General features: G+C 40.5%; 1 protein-coding gene across 2 annotated transcripts; it reads right to left on the bottom strand.

Annotated features, from left to right (window-relative positions):
- Nucleotides 1-1,484: 1,484 nt before the first annotated feature.
- On the bottom strand, nucleotides 1,485-13,661 carry LOC138600263 (calpain-5-like). 2 transcript variants are annotated; one of them, XM_069671702.1, is made up of 13 exons: nucleotides 13,501-13,661; nucleotides 11,383-11,571; nucleotides 10,963-11,094; nucleotides 9,926-10,134; nucleotides 8,060-8,252; nucleotides 7,778-7,968; nucleotides 6,316-6,393; nucleotides 6,027-6,222; nucleotides 5,827-5,949; nucleotides 3,264-3,466; nucleotides 2,702-2,823; nucleotides 2,457-2,593; nucleotides 1,485-2,169 (listed from the first exon to the last, which is right to left on the bottom strand). In XM_069671702.1, exons 2-13 carry the CDS (start codon nucleotides 11,545-11,547, stop codon nucleotides 1,987-1,989), a joined length of 1,932 nt encoding a protein of 643 aa, XP_069527803.1. In that variant the 5' UTR covers nucleotides 11,548-11,571; nucleotides 13,501-13,661; the 3' UTR covers nucleotides 1,485-1,986. The 2 variants fall into 2 exon arrangements, with proteins under 2 accessions (XP_069527803.1, XP_069527804.1); XM_069671703.1 differs by lacking the exon at nucleotides 13,501-13,661 and adding an exon at nucleotides 12,440-12,483.
- Between the last annotated feature and the right edge of the window lie 5,865 nt (nucleotides 13,662-19,526).

Below are 19,526 nucleotides of genomic sequence, written 5' to 3'. Positions count from 1 at the left end.
GATACTTTGGAATCATCTTGTATTGAAGCCTCACATGACTGTAACCTGCTTGGATTGACCCACAATAACCTGACTACACAACACCTTAATGTCTGATGAGGTGGTGGTCCGTCCTCCCTGTCTTCTCCTCCACGCTGCTCACTCATGCTTCAGTGTCCTTCCGTCTCTTTCTGGTGTCTTACGTGACTCTTTTTCATGTGATCTCTACGTTTTGTAGTGAATTCTTCAACGTGTGGCAGATTCAAGAGGGGGAATGTTATCCGAGCGAGTACTGAGTGCCATTTTATGATTGTACCTGATGATCTAAAACTGTAGGAGAGGCTCATATTGTTTGCTAGCATTCCTTTCATACCTGGTTAGCGTTTCAGCTCTGTACAGAGGTTCTCTTCTTTGTGTCTGTATTTGGTAGCTTCGTCAGGCATTTCCCGTGTAGCATCCCTCTGTGTGTGCGTGCGTGTGCGTTTGTGTGTTAGGGGGCTACCTCAACCTGCACTAGAAGATGCCTCACTCGTGTTGTCCACCTTGACTCTGAGGTGCAGGGTAGCTGCTTTAGTCCTGCTGTACCTCCACGTGTACAGCAGATGTACAGACGATGAAGGAGCGATGTTAGCGAGAGGATGCAGCAGAATTCATGCATGTAAAACAAACTATACACTGTATCTCATCTTCAGAGTAGGTTAAGATTGTTAGGATATGTATGTATGTATGTAAATATGACGGGAAAACACCCTTTTTTCAGAATTATGTAACTTAAAATGACAATATTCAGGTTGCTTTATGGTATGTATCGATAAATGTTTTGCACCCTGGATAAAAAGAGAACACACACACGCCGTCTCCGCACTCCTGGATCTCTTTTCTCGGACACTCCTTCATGTGGACAGAGAGCCGATGAATGCAGCACTCTGAGTGTTAGTACATGTGTGTGTGTGTGTGTGTGCGTGTGAACGTGTGCGTGTAGGTAGGTGCGCGTGGCCTGTCAGGAAGCTCCAGGACGTTTTGGCCCCATGTACAGGTCTGAACTATGAGCACAAAGGTGAATTTCGGGACAAGAGACACACCGCTGCTGTGCCCCTGTTTCTGTGGTTGCTCCTGTACATTCCTCTCTTCTGAATGTGTAAACCTGTACACGTGGTGTGAAATTCCTCTATTAATGTGTATCAAGAGAATGGAACAAAGACAAAAAATGTTGCTTTTTAAATTATTATCATCATTATTATTATTATTATTACTCTTATTATTGTCTAGCTTTGTAAAAAAAACTGCTGATCCATCGGGCATACCTCAGCAGGCCTTTCCCCATCTTTGAAAAAGGACAAACGAGCGGCGGGGAAATGAGGTTTTGGATAAACTATTTTTAATTGTGGTTGAAGCAATAGACTTTTTGAACTTTGAATTGTGCATGGCTGTGTCTTGAGTGTAAAAAAACAAAATATTGCAGTTTGGGAACTGGACTGAAATAAAAAGAGGAAGAAAACCGGAGGTGTGGTGATGCCGTTCATGGGTTGAATGTCTTTTTATTCTTTGTGCATTTCTTTAAAAATCATGAGAATAAAACGTGATGATGTGAAGCGCTAACTCTCTCTGACTAAACAAAATGATGTGTATGTTAAGACTCGAATGACACATTTCTGCCATATCTCTCACAGTATCAAGTGTAGCATCTTTAAAAAGGAATGATACCTTTATGAGCAACTTGTAAAACGTCGACATAAAATACTTTATAAGTTATACAAAACATGATTAAAAAAGTGATACGAATGATTCAAAGGATTAAAAAAGAACTGACGTTCAGTCTGTCCGTTTGTGCCCTGCTCCCCTCTCAACAAATAATGCAAAGAAATTCACCAATGTGCAATAATAGTGTAAAAAAGTATGAACATCCAGCTGGTTTTGGTCCTTGGATGATGTCAGGTTTGTTGTCCACCACATTCATAGTTCAGCTCTGAAAAGACTCCTCCCACCCTGATGAGGTCACTGATGAGGTCACACGGCGGTCAGCTGAGTCGCGGTGACGATCCTCAGGCTGATGTTCCCGGGCATCTCGTCGGCCATCTGCCGTCCTCTCTTCCTCAGCTGGAGCATCTGGGGGTTGATGGTGTCCTTCACCGACCCCGCCAACACCACCTGACCCATGAACTCATCCTTCACTGCGTTGCTGTTCCACAACTGAGGAAGACACGGCAGTTTGAGGTACATGTGTCAAAGCACAGAGGCTAATTTATTTGATGTAATAATGTCAGGTTAGATTAACTAGTTACTTAGGAGATATAAAAAGTATCTCTGAATTATGTTACTAACTAGGGTGTGACATACATCCTTCCTCTTACGCCCTCTAATGTCTTTGAGGTTAAAGTGAGGCTGTTTTTGCACACCTTAAAACACTGCATGGTTTACCCAGGACTTTAAACTACCAGAGTATCAGGTTAAAAACAGTCAGCAAGAGGCCGTCTTACCTCCACAGTTATGGGCTTTCTGGGCTTCTTCCTGTAGAAAACAGCGCTGGTTGCAAACTCCGGCTCCAAGGTGTCCTTCTTGATGGTGGACTGTACGGAGCGGCCCTCACAGGATATGATCACATACGGGTCTGCGCCTGCATGAAAACATGTAAAGATCTCAGGAAACACGTCGTATGCACTGCAGATTGATCACTCTGAAAATAGATTTGGTGTGCTGTCTGGGTTGTGTCACGTCCTCTCACCTCCCGGGCTCTCCTGGTTCTGCAGCCCCTCGGCTCCGTGGACGTAGATGTGAGACACAACTTGTGGATATCCGAGGAATGAACTCCAACATCTCACCCTCGGCTTATCCTCCGTCAGCTCCCTATGAGAGCAGAGGAGAGATTTTCCTATCAGCTAAGTGGAACCTAAGGAAGTGACATCATGTCTCAGCTTTACAGAGACAGCACTTGATGGACCAGCCGGCCTGGATGACCTTTATGCGAGCAGACATGATTTGGTTCTATGTTACGGTCAGCCAAAAAGAAAGTCAGACACAAAACATTTATTTGTCCAAGAAAAGCAGAGTGAGAGAATTGTTACTTTATAATTTAATATGAACATAATTTAAGACTCATTCGAGTGCTTTCTTTGGACATCGTCCATCCTTTAGAAACAAACAGTCAAAGACAGCTGTGTTCTCACTGCAGCGTCTCTTAAGACCTCGTAACTGTAACATTTGTGAATTTCTGTCTGGGACCTGAAACACAGCCACTCTGTCTGCTGCACACTGTCATCTGTTTGACACCACACCTTCCTTCATACCTGCAGCCTGAGTCCACGTCGGTGAAAACTCGGATCATGTAGTCCCCCAGCGTCTGAGGCGCGAAGGTGGTGGGGATGATGACGTAGCGGCCCTGCGGGAGCATGCACCTCATGAACACTGTGCGAGCGTTGATGTAAGTGGACGTCGCCACGTTCTGCTGGGTCAGGATGTCGTGCATGCGGTACTTCCTGTTCAGTTCCACCTGGAAAAAGGAAAACGTTTAGACTTTACTCTGTATTTATTTAATAACCACTGAACAAATCTATGTAATGTAATGTAAGTGGCTTTAAATTAGGTTCAGGATTGGGTTTTGCAGTATCCTGGTAATGTGTTTGCACAAGTCATCCCAGCATCACTCCATTATAAACCAGGATACTGTAGCAAGTAAACCCTTCATCCAGGTTTCTTAACACTCTTTGTTGATACAGACGTTGGTGGATTCAGTGGTGAGAAATCAGGACACAGCAGATGAGCTGCAGCTGTCTGATACTGTAAGATCTAAACAGAAAGATGAATAACCACGAAATAAAGACTCAAACCAGGATGATTTATCTCATGATTTAACACAAAGGCCACTTTTATAGGCCTCGTGGTGTCTGAAATAAACACTCCCCAAATGTAGGTCATCGTAATGTGTGCATAATAAAAAATGCATTTGCTTATTATACATAAAATACAGATGTTATATGCAGATTTCAAACTACATTTTCAGGTTTGAAACAGTATCTAGGGCTGCACCACCACGCAGCGGTTAGCGCTGTCGCCTCACAGCTAGAAGGTTCCTACTTCGAATCCCGGTTCGGACAAAGGGGGGCCTCTCTGTGTGGAGCTTGCATGTTCTCCCCGTGCATGCGTGGTTACTCTGTCATGCTCGTTAGGTTCACTGGTGACCCTAAATTGCCCGTAGGTGTGAACTTGAGCACGAAAGGTTGTCTGTGTCTGTGTGTCAGCCCTGTGATTGACTGGGGATCAGTCCAGGGTGTACCCCGCCTCTCGCCCCAAAAGACAGCTGGGATCGGCTCCAGCCTCCTGCGACCCTGAACAGGATGGATGGAAACAGTATCTAGAGGATTAAGAATTTCTTCTTCCACAGATTCTTCTGCCTCCCGGTGGCAGAGAAGTGAATATAACTTAACTTAGGGGGCTTTTTATTACTATTATTAGTCTTGCACAGGTGAGATGAGCAGTGTCTCAGTCACAAACAAACACCACTAAAATTTGCACCATAATAAACTTTTTACTAGTTTAATAAGAAAGCCATCATACTGTATTTCCTAAAACTCCAGGTTTTCACTGGGTGTCTGGGATGCCCTCAGATGTCCACCTTCAGGCCTACATATTCTAAATGTATTTTGGTTGATTTAAGGGATCGTATTCAGCAATTTGAGCAAACTATCTTTACTGTTTGGCTGAATTTCCACGTTCTACTTCTGAGCCGCTTCTCAGACAGAAAAACTTAGAGCGCAACAACATAAAAAAGAAACAGAATGGTGACACAGTGTCTGCAGTCCGTCACATGGACGAGCAGGATGATGACCATACATGACGAGGGTTAAATCCAGGTTCAGGCTCACAGCTGCTTTTTTTAATCCCGTGCTCCTCACGGCAGCAGCGTTTATTACCTCTTTGGCAGCACTCGTGTCGGCATGATAAGAGCGTGTAGTGTGCGTTTGAACTTAGCCAGCCCTCTGACGGGAAATGTGATGTCACTTTTGCCACAGAGGCTACAAGGCCTCTTTATAACGTGACAATCGACTCCCAGTGAAGCGGATAAGATCTGGTTTGTCGAGTTTTACAGCAGCTTAAAGGACTTTACAGTTCAACAATCAGCGAGGAACTCGACTAAAACACATCGTTTTGATTTCCTTTAATAAGGTTTGCATTGCAGGGTGTAATTATCTCTGATGTGAAACTCTACAGGCATTTTAAAGAGACTGTGGTTCAACAGTGTGTTGTAACTCGGAAGGAATGTAATGGCACAACATGTTCAAAATCCAGGAACCACCAAATTCGCCCAGAATCCGTGAGATTTCTATAGCGGCTGCAGAAAATCTGTACCAGAACACAGGAAACCGACTCTTACTGGAAGTTTAAACGTGTTGGACTCTGCTCAGTTTTCATCTTGAAACAATCAACTAAAGTATGAGCTTTATTTTTTTGTTCAATCACTAATGATTTAGCCTTCTGTTGAAACGGTCTGTTTGGGTTCTGATAAACTTATCAAGTCGTATCGGCCTGTCATCACAAACACCCAACAACCAGTCACCCGACAAATGAGGAGTCAAACGAAGCCAAAATCTTTGACCAAAGTGAGAGCCAGGATATGATGAACTGACCCTGTTCTCCCTCAAAATAAACTGACCTTTGACCGACCACTAAGTCCCAGACGAAAACCATTTCCTCTTGGAAGTCTCACCACAATCTTTCAGCAGTGGTTCACAAACACTTAAAATACAAGTCTTTCACCCCTGGTCTGGTTTATGAGTCTGTTTGGAGCAACACACAGTTGTAAATCAGTAGATTAGCTCGATAGAGGAGGTGACGTCTTTCATTGTGTCTTACCCTGAAGACACAGAAGCCGATGCTCAGATTTTCTCCTTGACCGACTATTCTGTGGATCTTCAAGTCTCTCTGCTGCAGGGAGATGAGAACCTCATCCTCCTCCTTTGTCACATCAAACAGGAACTGTAAGAGAAGAAGAAAACAGTGAGTATGTGTTTACATTTAGGGGGTCGAAGGAGGGTCCATTCAGGCTGTAGTACCTGTGGGTTCTGCAGGAATGTCGGCTTGTGGTTGGCACAGCCTCCGCAGCGGTTCAGCAGAGGCTCAGCGTTTTTGGTCCAGCTCCCAAAGTGGACGACCTCGTGCCACGTCTTATGGATGCTGATCAGCGAAGTGTTGATGAGACGGCAAACATCTGTGTCTGTGAAGAACTTGCACCAGTCTGTGAAGGCCATCCTGCGGGCGGGTGTGAAGAGAAACAGCACTTTTACACTCTGATAGAGGAGATAGTGTTGTAATTGTTGTAAGTAGAGGAGCTTAGTCTCTCACCAGAACTCTCCGTCATCCTCGACTGTGATGCCGAGGTTTCCTCTCTCCATGTCACCCACCTTTGACCATTCTTCAGAGCTGACACACAGCAAGCAAAGCAAATGAAGATTTAATGCATATATGAAAAGCTATTAGATGCAAATAACGCCTTTTAAGTTACAATGAAACAAATTCCACATTTTAACTAAATAAAAAGAGCCTAGATAAGTGTAATATTTTGCTCATCGTCAGAATAGATTTACAGCAGTTACATTAGATTTCAAAACGGGCTTAAACTTTTAAGAAACTTTTTGTAGTCATTTTTCCTCCAGAAAGATGACAAATTACCTCCATCTCTACTATTATGCAGGACCCTGTGAGCTTGTGAATAGAAGAATGCTGGTTTGCACCCATTAAAGTAGTTTGGTATACAGACTGACAGTAGGTGGAAGTGTATAACGCTATTTGTTTGAAAAGTTGTTATTTTGCCTTATTACACGGCTGTGTTAAATACTTCATTCTTTTTTTTAAAGATTATATATTTGGGCTTTTGCCTGTATTTGATAGGACAGCTGAGGTGAGACAGGTAATGTGGGGAGTAGAGAGTGGGGGAAGACATGCACTAAATGATCGGCAGACTGGGAGGCGAACCTGCAATCAGTGCATCGAGGACTGTAGCCTCCGTATATGGGACACCTGCTCTACCAACTGAGCTAAACCAGCGCCCCTAAATACTTGATTCTGACTGGTTGATGGTTACGGCATACCAAGGTCTGCTATTTCTCAATAACAGACCGTTGCTATGAAGAACATCCCTGCTAGGGATGCGGCTCTAATCACACAATCCGGAGGACTAATTGTAATCATATCAATTCACCGAAAGAAGTCCGGTTAATTTGACATCAAACTGTTTACAGAGGGGAAAAAGAAAAGAGACAAAACAGCTGAGAGAAAGACATAAAGGCACAAAAACTGAAGGCTAAGACAGAGAGATCTACAAAACTGAAGATGGTACATGAACTAAACACGAAAATGAAAATTAAAGAAGGTGAACATGAAGTAAACATTAAACTTCTTTTAACGCGAGTAATAACAGCACGGTTTGCTCATTTTAAGAAGGCTACAGAGTTAACTGTTGCCATGGATGCAGCTCTCACTGTGAGTGAAACAGACTATTTTTTTTACGGGAAATGGAAAGATAATAATTTTTGAATTGATAAAATGATTTCCAAATCAATAAATAGTGTCAAATAATTGATTTCATAAGTAAAAAGCTGTGTAATAAGCACTGACGATAACCTCACTATACAGTATCCTTTACTTTAATGGATTCCATTGCAACCTATTGCAAACTATGAACGTTTTATAGTTGATCCTAAATGTACAGACAGTGAGTATTTTATTTTGAAAGAATATGCATGAAGTATCACCTTTAAACCTTTACCTTCACCTTTAAAAGATTTGACCTTTGACCTCTTCTCACCTATCGCTCCAGGCTCCTTTCCACTCCGTCTTGCCCCAGGGGTTCCTCATGCGGATCAGAGGAATCGTCTCGTTCTTGAAGTATGCGATCAGCCCGTGACCCAGACGCACCTTCTTCACTGCGGTCACCGAGTACGCGTGGCCTTTCACCAGCCCGTTGGCCATTCTTGATTCGATTTCATGAGGCTGTGCCTGAAGAAACCATGAAGAAGTTATTCTGTTATGTCCAGCATCTCTGAAGTACAAAGGGACAAAGAGACAATCACTTATGAGCAGCACAGACCTTAATGGAGCAGCTGATGATTCCTCCGCGTTCGTAGACCTTTAGTAGATCCTCAAACAGATGGTCTTGTTTTTCCTGCTCCTTATAATAAGCATCCTTCTCCAGGCTGATGGACTCAGTCACGGCTCCACTGAAATCCACAACAGCATCTCCGGTGTTTCCCCCCTCCAGGGACTGGTAGCAGCCAGCAAGCCTGCACACAGACGGCGTAGTTAGAAGATGCACAGTCAGAGAGGAAGATGAATCAGTCCAGTGGTTATGTGCCACATTTCCGGTCATACGTTCGAAACTTGCTACACTGGGAAAGCGAAGCCCGGAATATTTTTAGAAATGGAGTAAACACACAAACGCCTTGTTGCGGCTTTGATGAATACTTTCTGCAATAACCAAATTATGAACTGTGCATCATATCTCCTGAACTAATCATGATAACACAGAAAAGGTGGTGGCTGTCCCTGTCTTTAATGGTTAAGGATTCATAAAAATGTAAAACCTGAAGGACCAGATTTTGGTATTGTATTATATTCTGGTTTCTGTTTTTAGTGCGTGTGTAGTCCAAGAAGTCTTGACCAATCACATATAAGGAGGCTTTGGTCGCATACAGTAAAAACAGTCCGTGCAGCTCCCACCGGCAGTGATCTGAAAACGATTTAGCTTCTTATTTATCTCTATAAACAAACATCTGCATGCAAGTTCAGCTAGCAGTCCGTTCTTAGACGACACATTTCAAATCCAACTCCATTGTCGCACTCAAGTTGCGAGTCGGACTCTAAACAATGCAGCACACGAAAAATAATGTCTTGGCCGAAAGCCCTTCATCGCTAACCGTTAGCTACACCCGAAAGCTCTGAAAAGTTGTCCGTTTCTTCCCTTTATCTCAGTTCTTGTCATTTTTCATAAGAATTTAAAATAGATATTTACATTGTTTTACTTCAACTACAAATCACTCTTCTACTCTCAAACAAATGTATCAAGCAAACTAAAGTGGCCCTACACAGTAAAATGTTACCTTTCTTCTAATCTTCCTGGCATATATTAAGGTGAGCTCAGTTCACATTGCAGACATTTCCGTTGTTTACGGTTAGACCATTTACATATGATCAGATAAGATGGCAGATTTCCCTTTGAGAGGCTGCCCTGATTCAATATTCACACGTTAAAGACTTCTACCTGAGAAACCTCAGCGTGATGCTTTCAATGACCTGATTTATAGAACACAAGTCAGCACATGTTTTTTAGCAGGACAAAACCTGTTTAAAGATTCCCAAGAAAGAATGTGTACATGTCTTATAAATACAAGATAATATAGTGTATATAGTTTATCAGTATTATTAGCAATAGTAATATTATAGTGGTTGTTATTACTATCTTAATATTGGTGTTTGCATTTTGTATTTATCACTTTATAACCCTTGTTTTCTCTGACTTTTTAAGCTGCTGTAACAAGTTAGTTTGAATAAAATCTATCTTATCTGTCTCATCTTATTTTGAAAAGCTATTGATGTTAATTCATCAAATAAAAGACTATAAATGACATACAGTTATTCAAATGAAGATCGTCTTCAGATAAAAGCCGATGTTACAAGATTAAGAAATACAATGATACCATAAACAACATCATAAATTGTTAAGGTGAATACTTTTAAATAAATTCGATAAATTCACTAAATTCAATGCCGTGCTGAAAGGATAGTATACCTGAGAACCGAGGCTAGACCATATTATAGCATGCCTATTGCGTGCATGTTGGAAAGAGTCTTAAAAGTTTATGCGCAAGATAGCTAACTAGCTATTTCTGTATTTTGTCATTATTAGCTTATTGCAAATAAAGGTTTTTGCACTATATTTATGTTCCTGTTAACATACTTGGCGTAGGCCTTCTCCAGCAGAGCGCTCCAGTACTCGTTGTTGTCCTTCGAGTGACAGTATATCAGTTCTCCGTTGATTGTAGGCAGCCGGTCGTCCACCACCACGTCGATCCACTCCCCAAAAACCCAGAACTGGAAGTGGAAGATCCCAGCATAGCTCTCCGGGTGTTTGGGATCCCACTCCTGATCCTTATGGTCAGGAATGACCTGGAAACACACACAAACAGCAGATATCAGTGTGACTGTAATAAGTTATTATGTTGAAGTAGTGAGTTTTGTAGTAGGAACCAATGTACTGTAAATAATGTCGATGCAATCCTGATGTTATCCAGGCTCATCATATTTTATCACTACTTTTTTCTGTGTTAATGAGGCACTTTGTGAACTTTTAGAGGGAACTTCTTAAAAGATAAGACCAAATATGTGACAGTGGACTGCTTCCAAACGCTTACGCTGGCTCACTTTTATAGCCCCTTCTCTGAACACGGAAACGCACTGAGATTTTCTCACAAAGCTGAACATGAGGTTTGTGGCTGACATTTTTAATTCCTCTTCCATTATTGTCAATGTTTCCTCTTTTACAGTGTTTGGGGTTGTTTTAAGTATTCATATGAGCCTGCAACAAAATATTAGTTGATGTGGTCTATTTAGAAACCTAAGCTTCTGTGAAATGAGATAGAGTTTCCTGAATTGCTTGTTTTAATTTCAGTTTTCACAGCACCTTGAGCTGTGGCTAAAAAGTATGGTACATTTATGGAAATAGCACAACAATGTAGCGTAGAAAATACTAAGACAATCTGACTACAGAAGTAACACATTTTGAAGTCACTTTGCCACAGGAATTTGGTCCTCTTGTTAATCATGAGTGAACCCCTCAGGTGAAAATTCCTCTTTGCCTGACTACAACTCTGTCCTTAGCTGGTTACATGTATTAACCCTCTGTACTCGTCAGAGCTACATTACATGTATTTTAATGCTATTTTATTAACGACCATCAAATATGTCAGCCCCTTTTGGCCCACTCTTTCAGCTCACCTTCTTCCACAGGTTTGGCTTCAGAGCCAGACAGGAGCAGGCCGCAACAAACCAGCAGTTTCCCACACGTCCCTGGTTCAGATCGTGGGCGCTGATGCCCTCCACAAACAGATGGGGGTCATTGCTTATCTCCTGCAACAGAAATGATTTAAGAAAACTCAATCAAAGTTGAGTTTGTCTTTAAGTAAATCTGCACCATAGTAAGTCATTTTTTTCTTCCCTTTATCTTTGTGTCATTTTTCATAAGAATTTAAAATAGATCTTTACAGTATTTTGCTTCAACTACAATTCAGTCTTCTACTCTTGAACGAATGTATCAAGCAGTTATTTAAACAAACTAAAGTGGCTCTACACAGTAAAATGTAACTAAGTCCACATGCAGCACTAATTGCTTTCCCTGCTGGACTCTGTGCCACTCACCCCGGGCCGTTTCCACTCCACATATCCAGTGATCGGTTTGCTGAAGTACAACGATGCGTTTGTGGCCGGGAACTCTGGGTCCTCAAACAGCTTCTTGTCTCTGATACAGTCACTCCTCAGCTCCGAGTAGTGCTGGTTTTTGTACGGGACGGTGGAGGAGAACATGGTGCGGACGCTGAACTCTCACAGCTGCAGAGTGATGACAGACAGCAGAGGATTTCTGACTTTAAATAGTGCTTAGAGCTTTATGTGGGCAGGATCTCCCTCTGACCTCAGACCCTGAGCGGTTCTTTGGAGGAAGCCTACATGCTGTTAATCGAGTATTCCCAGATCATAGATGACTGGTCTGTGACTCAGAGTCCCTCTAGACTATGCTTCTATGGTAAGATAACATTTACAGCATTATAAAGGCTTAAATATTCATTTGGACTAATATTAGGCTGTGAATACTGTATTATTTGATTAATATTAAGTCCACATTTGGAAGGTTACATTTCTTAAGGAATTTTCAACAGCTAACATTTGCTATAAATTAATTTTTCAAGGTCAGATTTTCCCTCTAATAAAGTTATTACGTATTTATGGCTCAATAAGTGATGCAGCTGTATCCTCTGGGGGAATGAGGATATTCTAACCCTCGATCCTTTGGTGCCCTCCGACCTCTCAGCACCGCGTTTGGACAAAATGAGCCAAAATAACTATTGTGGATGAATCTTGATATTTGATTCTTGCCCAGAATAAGGCTAGAGCAAGTCAAATTTAATTTACTGGAAGCAACACGCCTTAACTTGAGAGGAAGTTGGTTACACTCACAAGAAGCCCAAAAAAAACACAAGTATCTAGTAAAAATGTAGTGGTAAACAAGTGAAAGTAAACTTAAGTTACAGATACACGTATAGTGTTGAGAGAGAGAGGAGCTTGTTTACCAGATCTGGCAGGCAGATAGAAATAATATGCGAGGAAACAAAGCAGCTCAAAAGTAGCTTAGTCATTTGAAAAACAACTACATTTAAACACTAAAAAGAGAAAGAAATGCAAAGAAGAAGAAACAGCGTACCTCTCAGACAGACACTCACTCCTTCCTGCGCCACAATAAGGAAGTTTCAGGTGTGTTACCTGTCTGTCTCGCCCCTCCCACACACACACACACACACACAAGCAGCCTACTTATGCTTGTGCACTGCAGGTGCCACGCCCGGCCTGCGTTTGTTCTGGATTTTATTACCTCCACCTATTGTTTAACTCTTGAATTTGAAGTTCGCAAGAAGGAGTGAAATATGTACAGCTAACACATTCTGGGAATATGAATCATTATGAGACCGGGGCTTGGGAGTAAACAAGGTCGCATGTGTGTGTGTGTTTGTGTGTTATCTGTCTGAGAGTTCCTGGCTCCTGTGCTCAGCAGGTTATTTTTGGTTGGTTATTTCATCTTCTTTAGAGGACCACAACTATATAAACATCTGTAACATCTGTTTGTTTCTTAGAAGGAGCAAGTTAATTTACTGTAATAGTTCTTTTAATCTTTCTAGCATATGTTAAGGTGAGCTCAGTTCACATTGCAGACATTTCCGCCGTACACAATGGTGGTTTCAGTGCTGTTTACAGTAAGACCATGTACATACGATCAGATAAGATGGCAGATTTCCCTTTGGGAGGCTGCCCTGATTCAATATTCACATGTTAAAGACTTCTACCTGAGAAAACCTCTGCGTGATGCATTCAATGACCTGATTTATAGAACACAAGCCAGCACATGTTTTTTTAGCAGGACAAAACCTGTTTAAAGATTCCCAAGAATGAAACTGAATATGTCTTATAAATACAAGATAATATAGTGTATATAGTTTATCAGTATTATTAGTAATAGTAACATTATAATGGTTGTTATTACTATCTTAGTATTGGTGTTTGCATTTTGTATTTATCACTTTATAACCCTTGTTTTCTCTGACTATTTAAGCTGTTGTAACAAGTTAGTTTGAATAAAATCTATCTTATCAGTTTCATCTTATTTTGAAAAGCTATTGATATTAATTCATCAAATAAAAGGCTATAAATGTTATGTTGAAAAAAACTAAGTGTGAGCTTTAAGTAAAAGAAGGTAAAAGCAACACTCACTTGTGATAAGGCGATGCATTCAATGTCCTCTTTGGCTCCTGCTCATATCAATCCCACATGTTCAGTTATATATACAGCCGTCTGTCAGAACCAAACCCTGTTTCTTGGTTTTGATCTCCTGTCTGCGAGGGCTCCCAGGATGCGTTCACGTGCACACAGACAGTGAGTAAAACTGGTCTGACGAGCTCCTCTCTGCAGCAGGAGGTGTTATGCAAAGGCTGATATGAGGATTAAAGAGGCTGGGAGGAGAGAGGAGACTGAAACAGAACACCACTCAGCTACTCAGAGGTGCAACAAGCAAAAACTTGTCCCATTCAGAGTCTGTTAGTCCAAAATAACGACTGAAAACTCCCATTAAACGTGACATTTGTCTCAATGTAAGCGCTGGAGGTTTTATGACATCCATCTGTGTTAAATTGTTTAATTAAATTGTTTGTTAAATTGTGTTGATTTGTTTTTCCACACTAATAAAAAAGAAACATGTCAAAGTTAGCCAGAGGTCAGTTAAATTGAACAAACACAACCACTAAGCCGTGTGCTGTAAGTGAACTGTGCTAATAAGACAATCTGGCAGCCTCTCAGTGGTCCGAGCTTTATTTTGAAGGAGCACTGTGACTGCTCCCACACAGACGCTTCTTGTCTGGATAATTCCAGGTTTAAAACTGAGGGCAAAAGAGGAAGCTGATGAAGAATGTTTTAGGGAGCCAACAGGAATAAGTAAATCCATACAGGAGCTAAGACGACAGGCTGCAGAAGAAACTGAAGAAAATCCTGATCTGAAAGTAAATCATTTGGATTAGCAGTGATTTTAGAGAGGACCAATGCAGGGCTGCAGATGTGGTCACAAGTTCATGAGAAAATGAATATCAAGTCACACAGAGAATAATATCGAAAAAAGAAGCAGCACTTTAAGGCCTAAAGATGTCACGTTCACAGTAAAAACTGATCTTGATAAATGACTGTATTTGTAGGTCTGATGGAGGCACTATAGCGAGAGGGTCAGGGGTCACTAAAGTAAAAAAAAAAAAAGTCTGCTTCATGTGAGAGGATACATGTATGTTCTCAGAAGATTCCTTCTAGTTAAATGGTGGGTGGACCGCATTTATATTGCGCCTTTCTAATCTTCAAGGCCCATCATCATTTTATAGAGTCACATTTATATCCTGATGAAGGCCTCGGGAGCAGCTAGGAGTTCAGTATCTTGCCCAGGGGTACTTTACATGTAGATTACAGGAACGGGGGATCCAGCAGCTCTTTAATTTGGAATCGACTTTTAATCCAAAATTAAATCAAGAATTATTAATTGTGTTTCAATTAAAAGGTCTTCATAGATTCTTTGGTAACACTTTATATTAAGGTACACATATTCACTATTAATAAGTTGCTTATTAGCATGCATATTATTAGCATATTGACCCTTAATTAGTCATTATAAAACACTTATTAACAACTTATTCTGCATGAACATATTCTACAACTACTAGGCCATTAACTAAGGGTATTAATAACCTCCTAATTAATGCTTATTAACAGCAAGTAAGGAAGAAGAACAAAGTCAGCACAAGTAGAAATATCTCCTACATAAATACATAGATATATGGTATATATATACAGCAGTAAAGTATACAGCAAGTTTAGGCGGAATATTTGTTCTTCTTCGAAGAACCTTGAACAAATATTTTAATAGATATTTTCTTTGTGCTTCTTCCACTGAATGGGATCGGAACCTGTGTATCTCAATAGACCTCTATGATTTTTCAAGGTGTAACCAATCACGTCTGTTGGTTACAGTAGTCGTGTGCTATAACAAAAAAATTTAAGTTTGAGGGGGAGGCAACTTTAGAATAGGGAACCTGTGTGGGTGAGTAAGTGTCAAACTACTAGTGAATTAGTTATGAGCAAGATCTCACTTTGGAATGGGTAACATATTCTAATGTAGAAAGACTTAATTTAGAGTTATTTGGACTCTATTAACACTTGTAATTGTGTGTTTTGTTACACAAGAATAGACGATATTTATCAAGTGTTTTAATGGAGAATGACTATTCTTGTGTTACTACCACCTTATAGGGCCCTTTCTGAGCAAAGCATGTTAAGATGGTAATTAATGTACAACAACTTCCTTACTTGCTATTAATAAGCAGTAATTAGGGGGTTATTGAGGGAAAACCCTTAGTTAATGGCCTTGTAGTTGTAGAATATGGTCGTGCAGAAAAAGGTGTTAAGTGCTTTATAATGACTAATTAAGAATCAATATCTATTAATATGCATGCTAATAAGCAACTAATTAATAGTGAATATGTGAACTTTAATATAAAGTGTTGCCAGTTCTTATAATTTATCTGCTGGCACATAACCGGTTTTTCACAATTTGTTGATAAGGTTAATTTTTATCATTATTTTGTCTTAATACTGAACACTCATATTTGGACATTGTATTAAAAGTAGCTGATGTTGTTTCAGAGACAAATCATCTACTGCCCACATTTTTTGGAATTCCTATGAAAAGATCCCAGAGCATAAATCCTCGTGGTGACCTTTTGACCTTTCATTTCATATCACCAACATAAAAAAAAAATCTACTTGGACCCAAGAAATGTCCAAATGTGGTGAGCAGATTTCTCTGACACTACACTGATGCTCCTTTGGGGATGAATATATATTTACCTTTGGAGTCTAAATAAGGTTTCATCAAGAGAAATAAAATAATGACACACACTATCTTTCATAAGAATACTGAAACACGGCGATTGTAACTCCATACAAACTCATCCTCTAGTGCCCCCCTGAGGACAAACCCTGTAGTGTCACCTTCCACAAACTGCACTTTTATTTGTCTCACTATGTTCTACACTGTGTCCCATGCTTTACTCTTGTGGGAAGTACAGACCTTTAAAGTCTCTTGGGTCTATTAGCAGAGATTTAGACCTTTCATTTTGCTGTTGGCTGATACTTTTCTGCCTGTGCCCCAATAGAGATCTGTCCCACGCTGTTATGCATCATAATTACACTACTCTCATGTTATATTGGTAAAAACACTCATCGCCCCAGAGACACACTTGCATGACATATATGGATACTGTGTTTGGATTTGATTACAGCAGGACTGGCCAAAGATAAATATCTCACATTTTTCTCTCAAAGTCAGAGGGCCGTGAAATTTAAACGTTACCGTCGTCAAGATGTGAGATCTGAAAGTGGTCCAGACGTGCAGATGTGGATTAGCCGTTAAAGGAAAGAATATTTGGACTGAGGGTACATTCTCGGGCACACGACAAATAACAGGAAGAAAAAAAGAGTGCACAGTGTCAGCTATTGTCCAGGAATATTGATTGTGCTTCACTGTATCAGACATCAAGAATGACAAAAATGAATTCCTAGATTAAACACTTGCTTGTTTACGTGAGCAATTATTTAAAAAGGGCCTGAATTTAACAGTTTTACATCATAGCTACCATTTCAAGACCAAATGTCCCATGTTTTAAGTGAGATTTATTGTTTAATTCTAGCTTAAATGACTGCTTCTGCATTTGAAACCAGAGGGAAAAAACAAATGAGCTGCTTAAGATGGAGAATTTCTTGTTTAGTCTGATCTAACAAAAGCCAAACCATGTGACATCCTGCATCCTCACTTCTGTGGAAGCTTTGAAAATGTGTTACCGAGAAATGACTTTTGGGTATGACTGTTGGTAATTTTAGGATCATAAGTTGTTAGAAACAGGCTCATGACCTCACATGACCCAGAACAAAGAAAGACATTCAGTGCTCAGAGTGCCTGTTAAACATTGACAGTCTTTTACGGTACATGCACAGTGCGAGATAGTGGCTGATATGTTCATGTTTGTCTTTCTTTCAGTGTTAAAGTCAAGAACTCAACTTTATTAGAATACAAATGTTTATCTTAGTGAAGATGAAACTCTTTCCCCGTTGAGTCCTTTGTAAAGTATATTTTAAACTGTTAAGTTTTTTGATACTGCCCCCTCCTGGTTATAAATTAGCATTAGCATTTAAAGAGTGAATTTCCCTCAGAGCTAATTAAGTGTGGTAAAGGACAGGCTGCGGTAAAGGACAGACTGCTTCTGCTTCTCCTGCTGCATTACCTTATGACGTTGTTTACTTGGACACTATTTGTCCGTAAGAACCATGTTTTAACTACTTTGATGTTAGAGGTAAAGGCATATGATTCCTTGAATTGTGTTAATTTAAAAAAATTTGCAAGTAGCCATTTGGTAGCTAGCAGAGCCGTAAGCTAGCAGTGTGACTCAGCACTTTCAGTTACATAGATTTGGGTCCTTACATTGTGCCTTATTGTTTGTGGTTGTTATTTATGAATTAAGTATACAATTTGTGCTTTGTTGCAGTTTTACAAGTGTGAAATTCTTTAATAGAGAAAAGCTACTCCTTAAGGACTTACAACTGTTAGCTCACTGTCTCGCTTTGAATATAATCAACTCATTGCAGGTGTGGCCGAAGGGAGGGAGTGAGAAGAGTCGAGAATAGCCAGGCAACGCCACCTGGGGAATTGCACCCCAGGAAATACAATAACCACTCTTACTTTAGAAGAGCACAGGTTCGTTACACCAATATGTTTAAAGAGGACGAGAGACGGACTTCCACATACAATACGTTTTATTAATTAAAATAATTGAATAGGTGTCACAAATGCATGGCCTGAGTGTCAAAATAATAAAGCACTGTAAATTGTGGCAAAAGCATAAACAAATGGCAGGAACAGGGCTAAGGCTTAGCTTGGCGGACAGACTAAAGCAAAGCAACCAACAAAATAGACCCACTACTAACCACCACGTGCCACACCAAATTCAGGGAAGTGAGAGGGGAACCACCACCGGGGGGAGTCTGCCGCACGCTACGCCGCACGGACACTCAGGCAGATGGATTGTACAGCTAAAACAGAATGATACTACACCACACACACACCCAACAGACAAATAAATAAACCTAATAACTAATTAAATGATAGAGACCAAATACGAATCTATAAGAAAACAAAGTAACACGATAATAATGAACAAAAAGAAACTTAACACCAAAAACTCAGCTGTGAGCAGGGACCAGGAATAATATTCCCTTTAGTCGCGAAAGCGCGACTAATAACAGGTGGCACCGCTGCGCAATCAGGCACAGGTGGTATTGATTGAGTGGAGGTGGAGCAGCACTCAACCTGCCACACAGGGAAAGTATATACGTCACATTTGTTGACACTGGGAGAAATGTCACATTATAGTATGGACACATGATAGCCAGCAGATGGCAGGACATTCATTAAGGTACATTTTTGTCTTTGTGTGTGTGGTTTTAAAAGGACATGCATGTGTGTCCATACTTGAGCCCTGCAGCAGAGGCCGCCAGAGAATGACACTCAGTCTCTGGACTTCAGCAGGCCAGATCCTGTGTGTTAAAGCAGTTGGAGAGAAGAAACAGGAACTAATTGAATATGTGCAGTCATGGTTATGTTAAGTGCTGTTATACATCTACATTAACACGTTGCATAACTGCTGAGGTCTACCTCTAAAGCAGAGATACTGTATTACTAAAGAAATGAACTACATGTAAATAACAAAGACATACATTTTGTTCTGAAGTAAGACCTTATTACCACCTTATACATGCAATCATTATTGGTGGCCTCTATGGAAGCCCTAAGTGGACATGCACCCATGCAGTTTATTCTCTCTGTTATCCTGTGATAACGAGTCATTTCTGGTTGTTTTCTCAAATCTCGACTTATTAATCTTGTCTCAAAATAACAATGCTGCTCCACAGAAACGTTCGATGATCACAACTTGTATCCCGAGAGTTGCAAAAGCACAAGACAAACAGAGAAATAGGCTTATCTTACCTCATTAGTGTGGGCAATGGCAGCATGACAGTAATATCAGTGACTGACCTTTTGTTTTGTTTTCTACATCGCCGGAAAATTAGTCCAGCTATCACTAGATCTCAAGATAATAAGATAAATGAATCTGTTATAACAGGAAAACCAACTTTGTTATCCTAAGATAATG

This window comes from Semicossyphus pulcher, unplaced genomic scaffold (genome assembly GCF_022749685.1).
Source record: "Semicossyphus pulcher isolate SPU_LCO1_2020_fin unplaced genomic scaffold, fSemPul1.0.p SCAF_10, whole genome shotgun sequence".
NCBI classification, from domain to species: domain Eukaryota; kingdom Metazoa; phylum Chordata; class Actinopteri; order Labriformes; family Labridae; genus Semicossyphus; species Semicossyphus pulcher.
The sequence above is the reverse complement of the archived record's forward strand: the minus strand, read 5'-3'. Positions and strand labels throughout refer to the sequence as shown.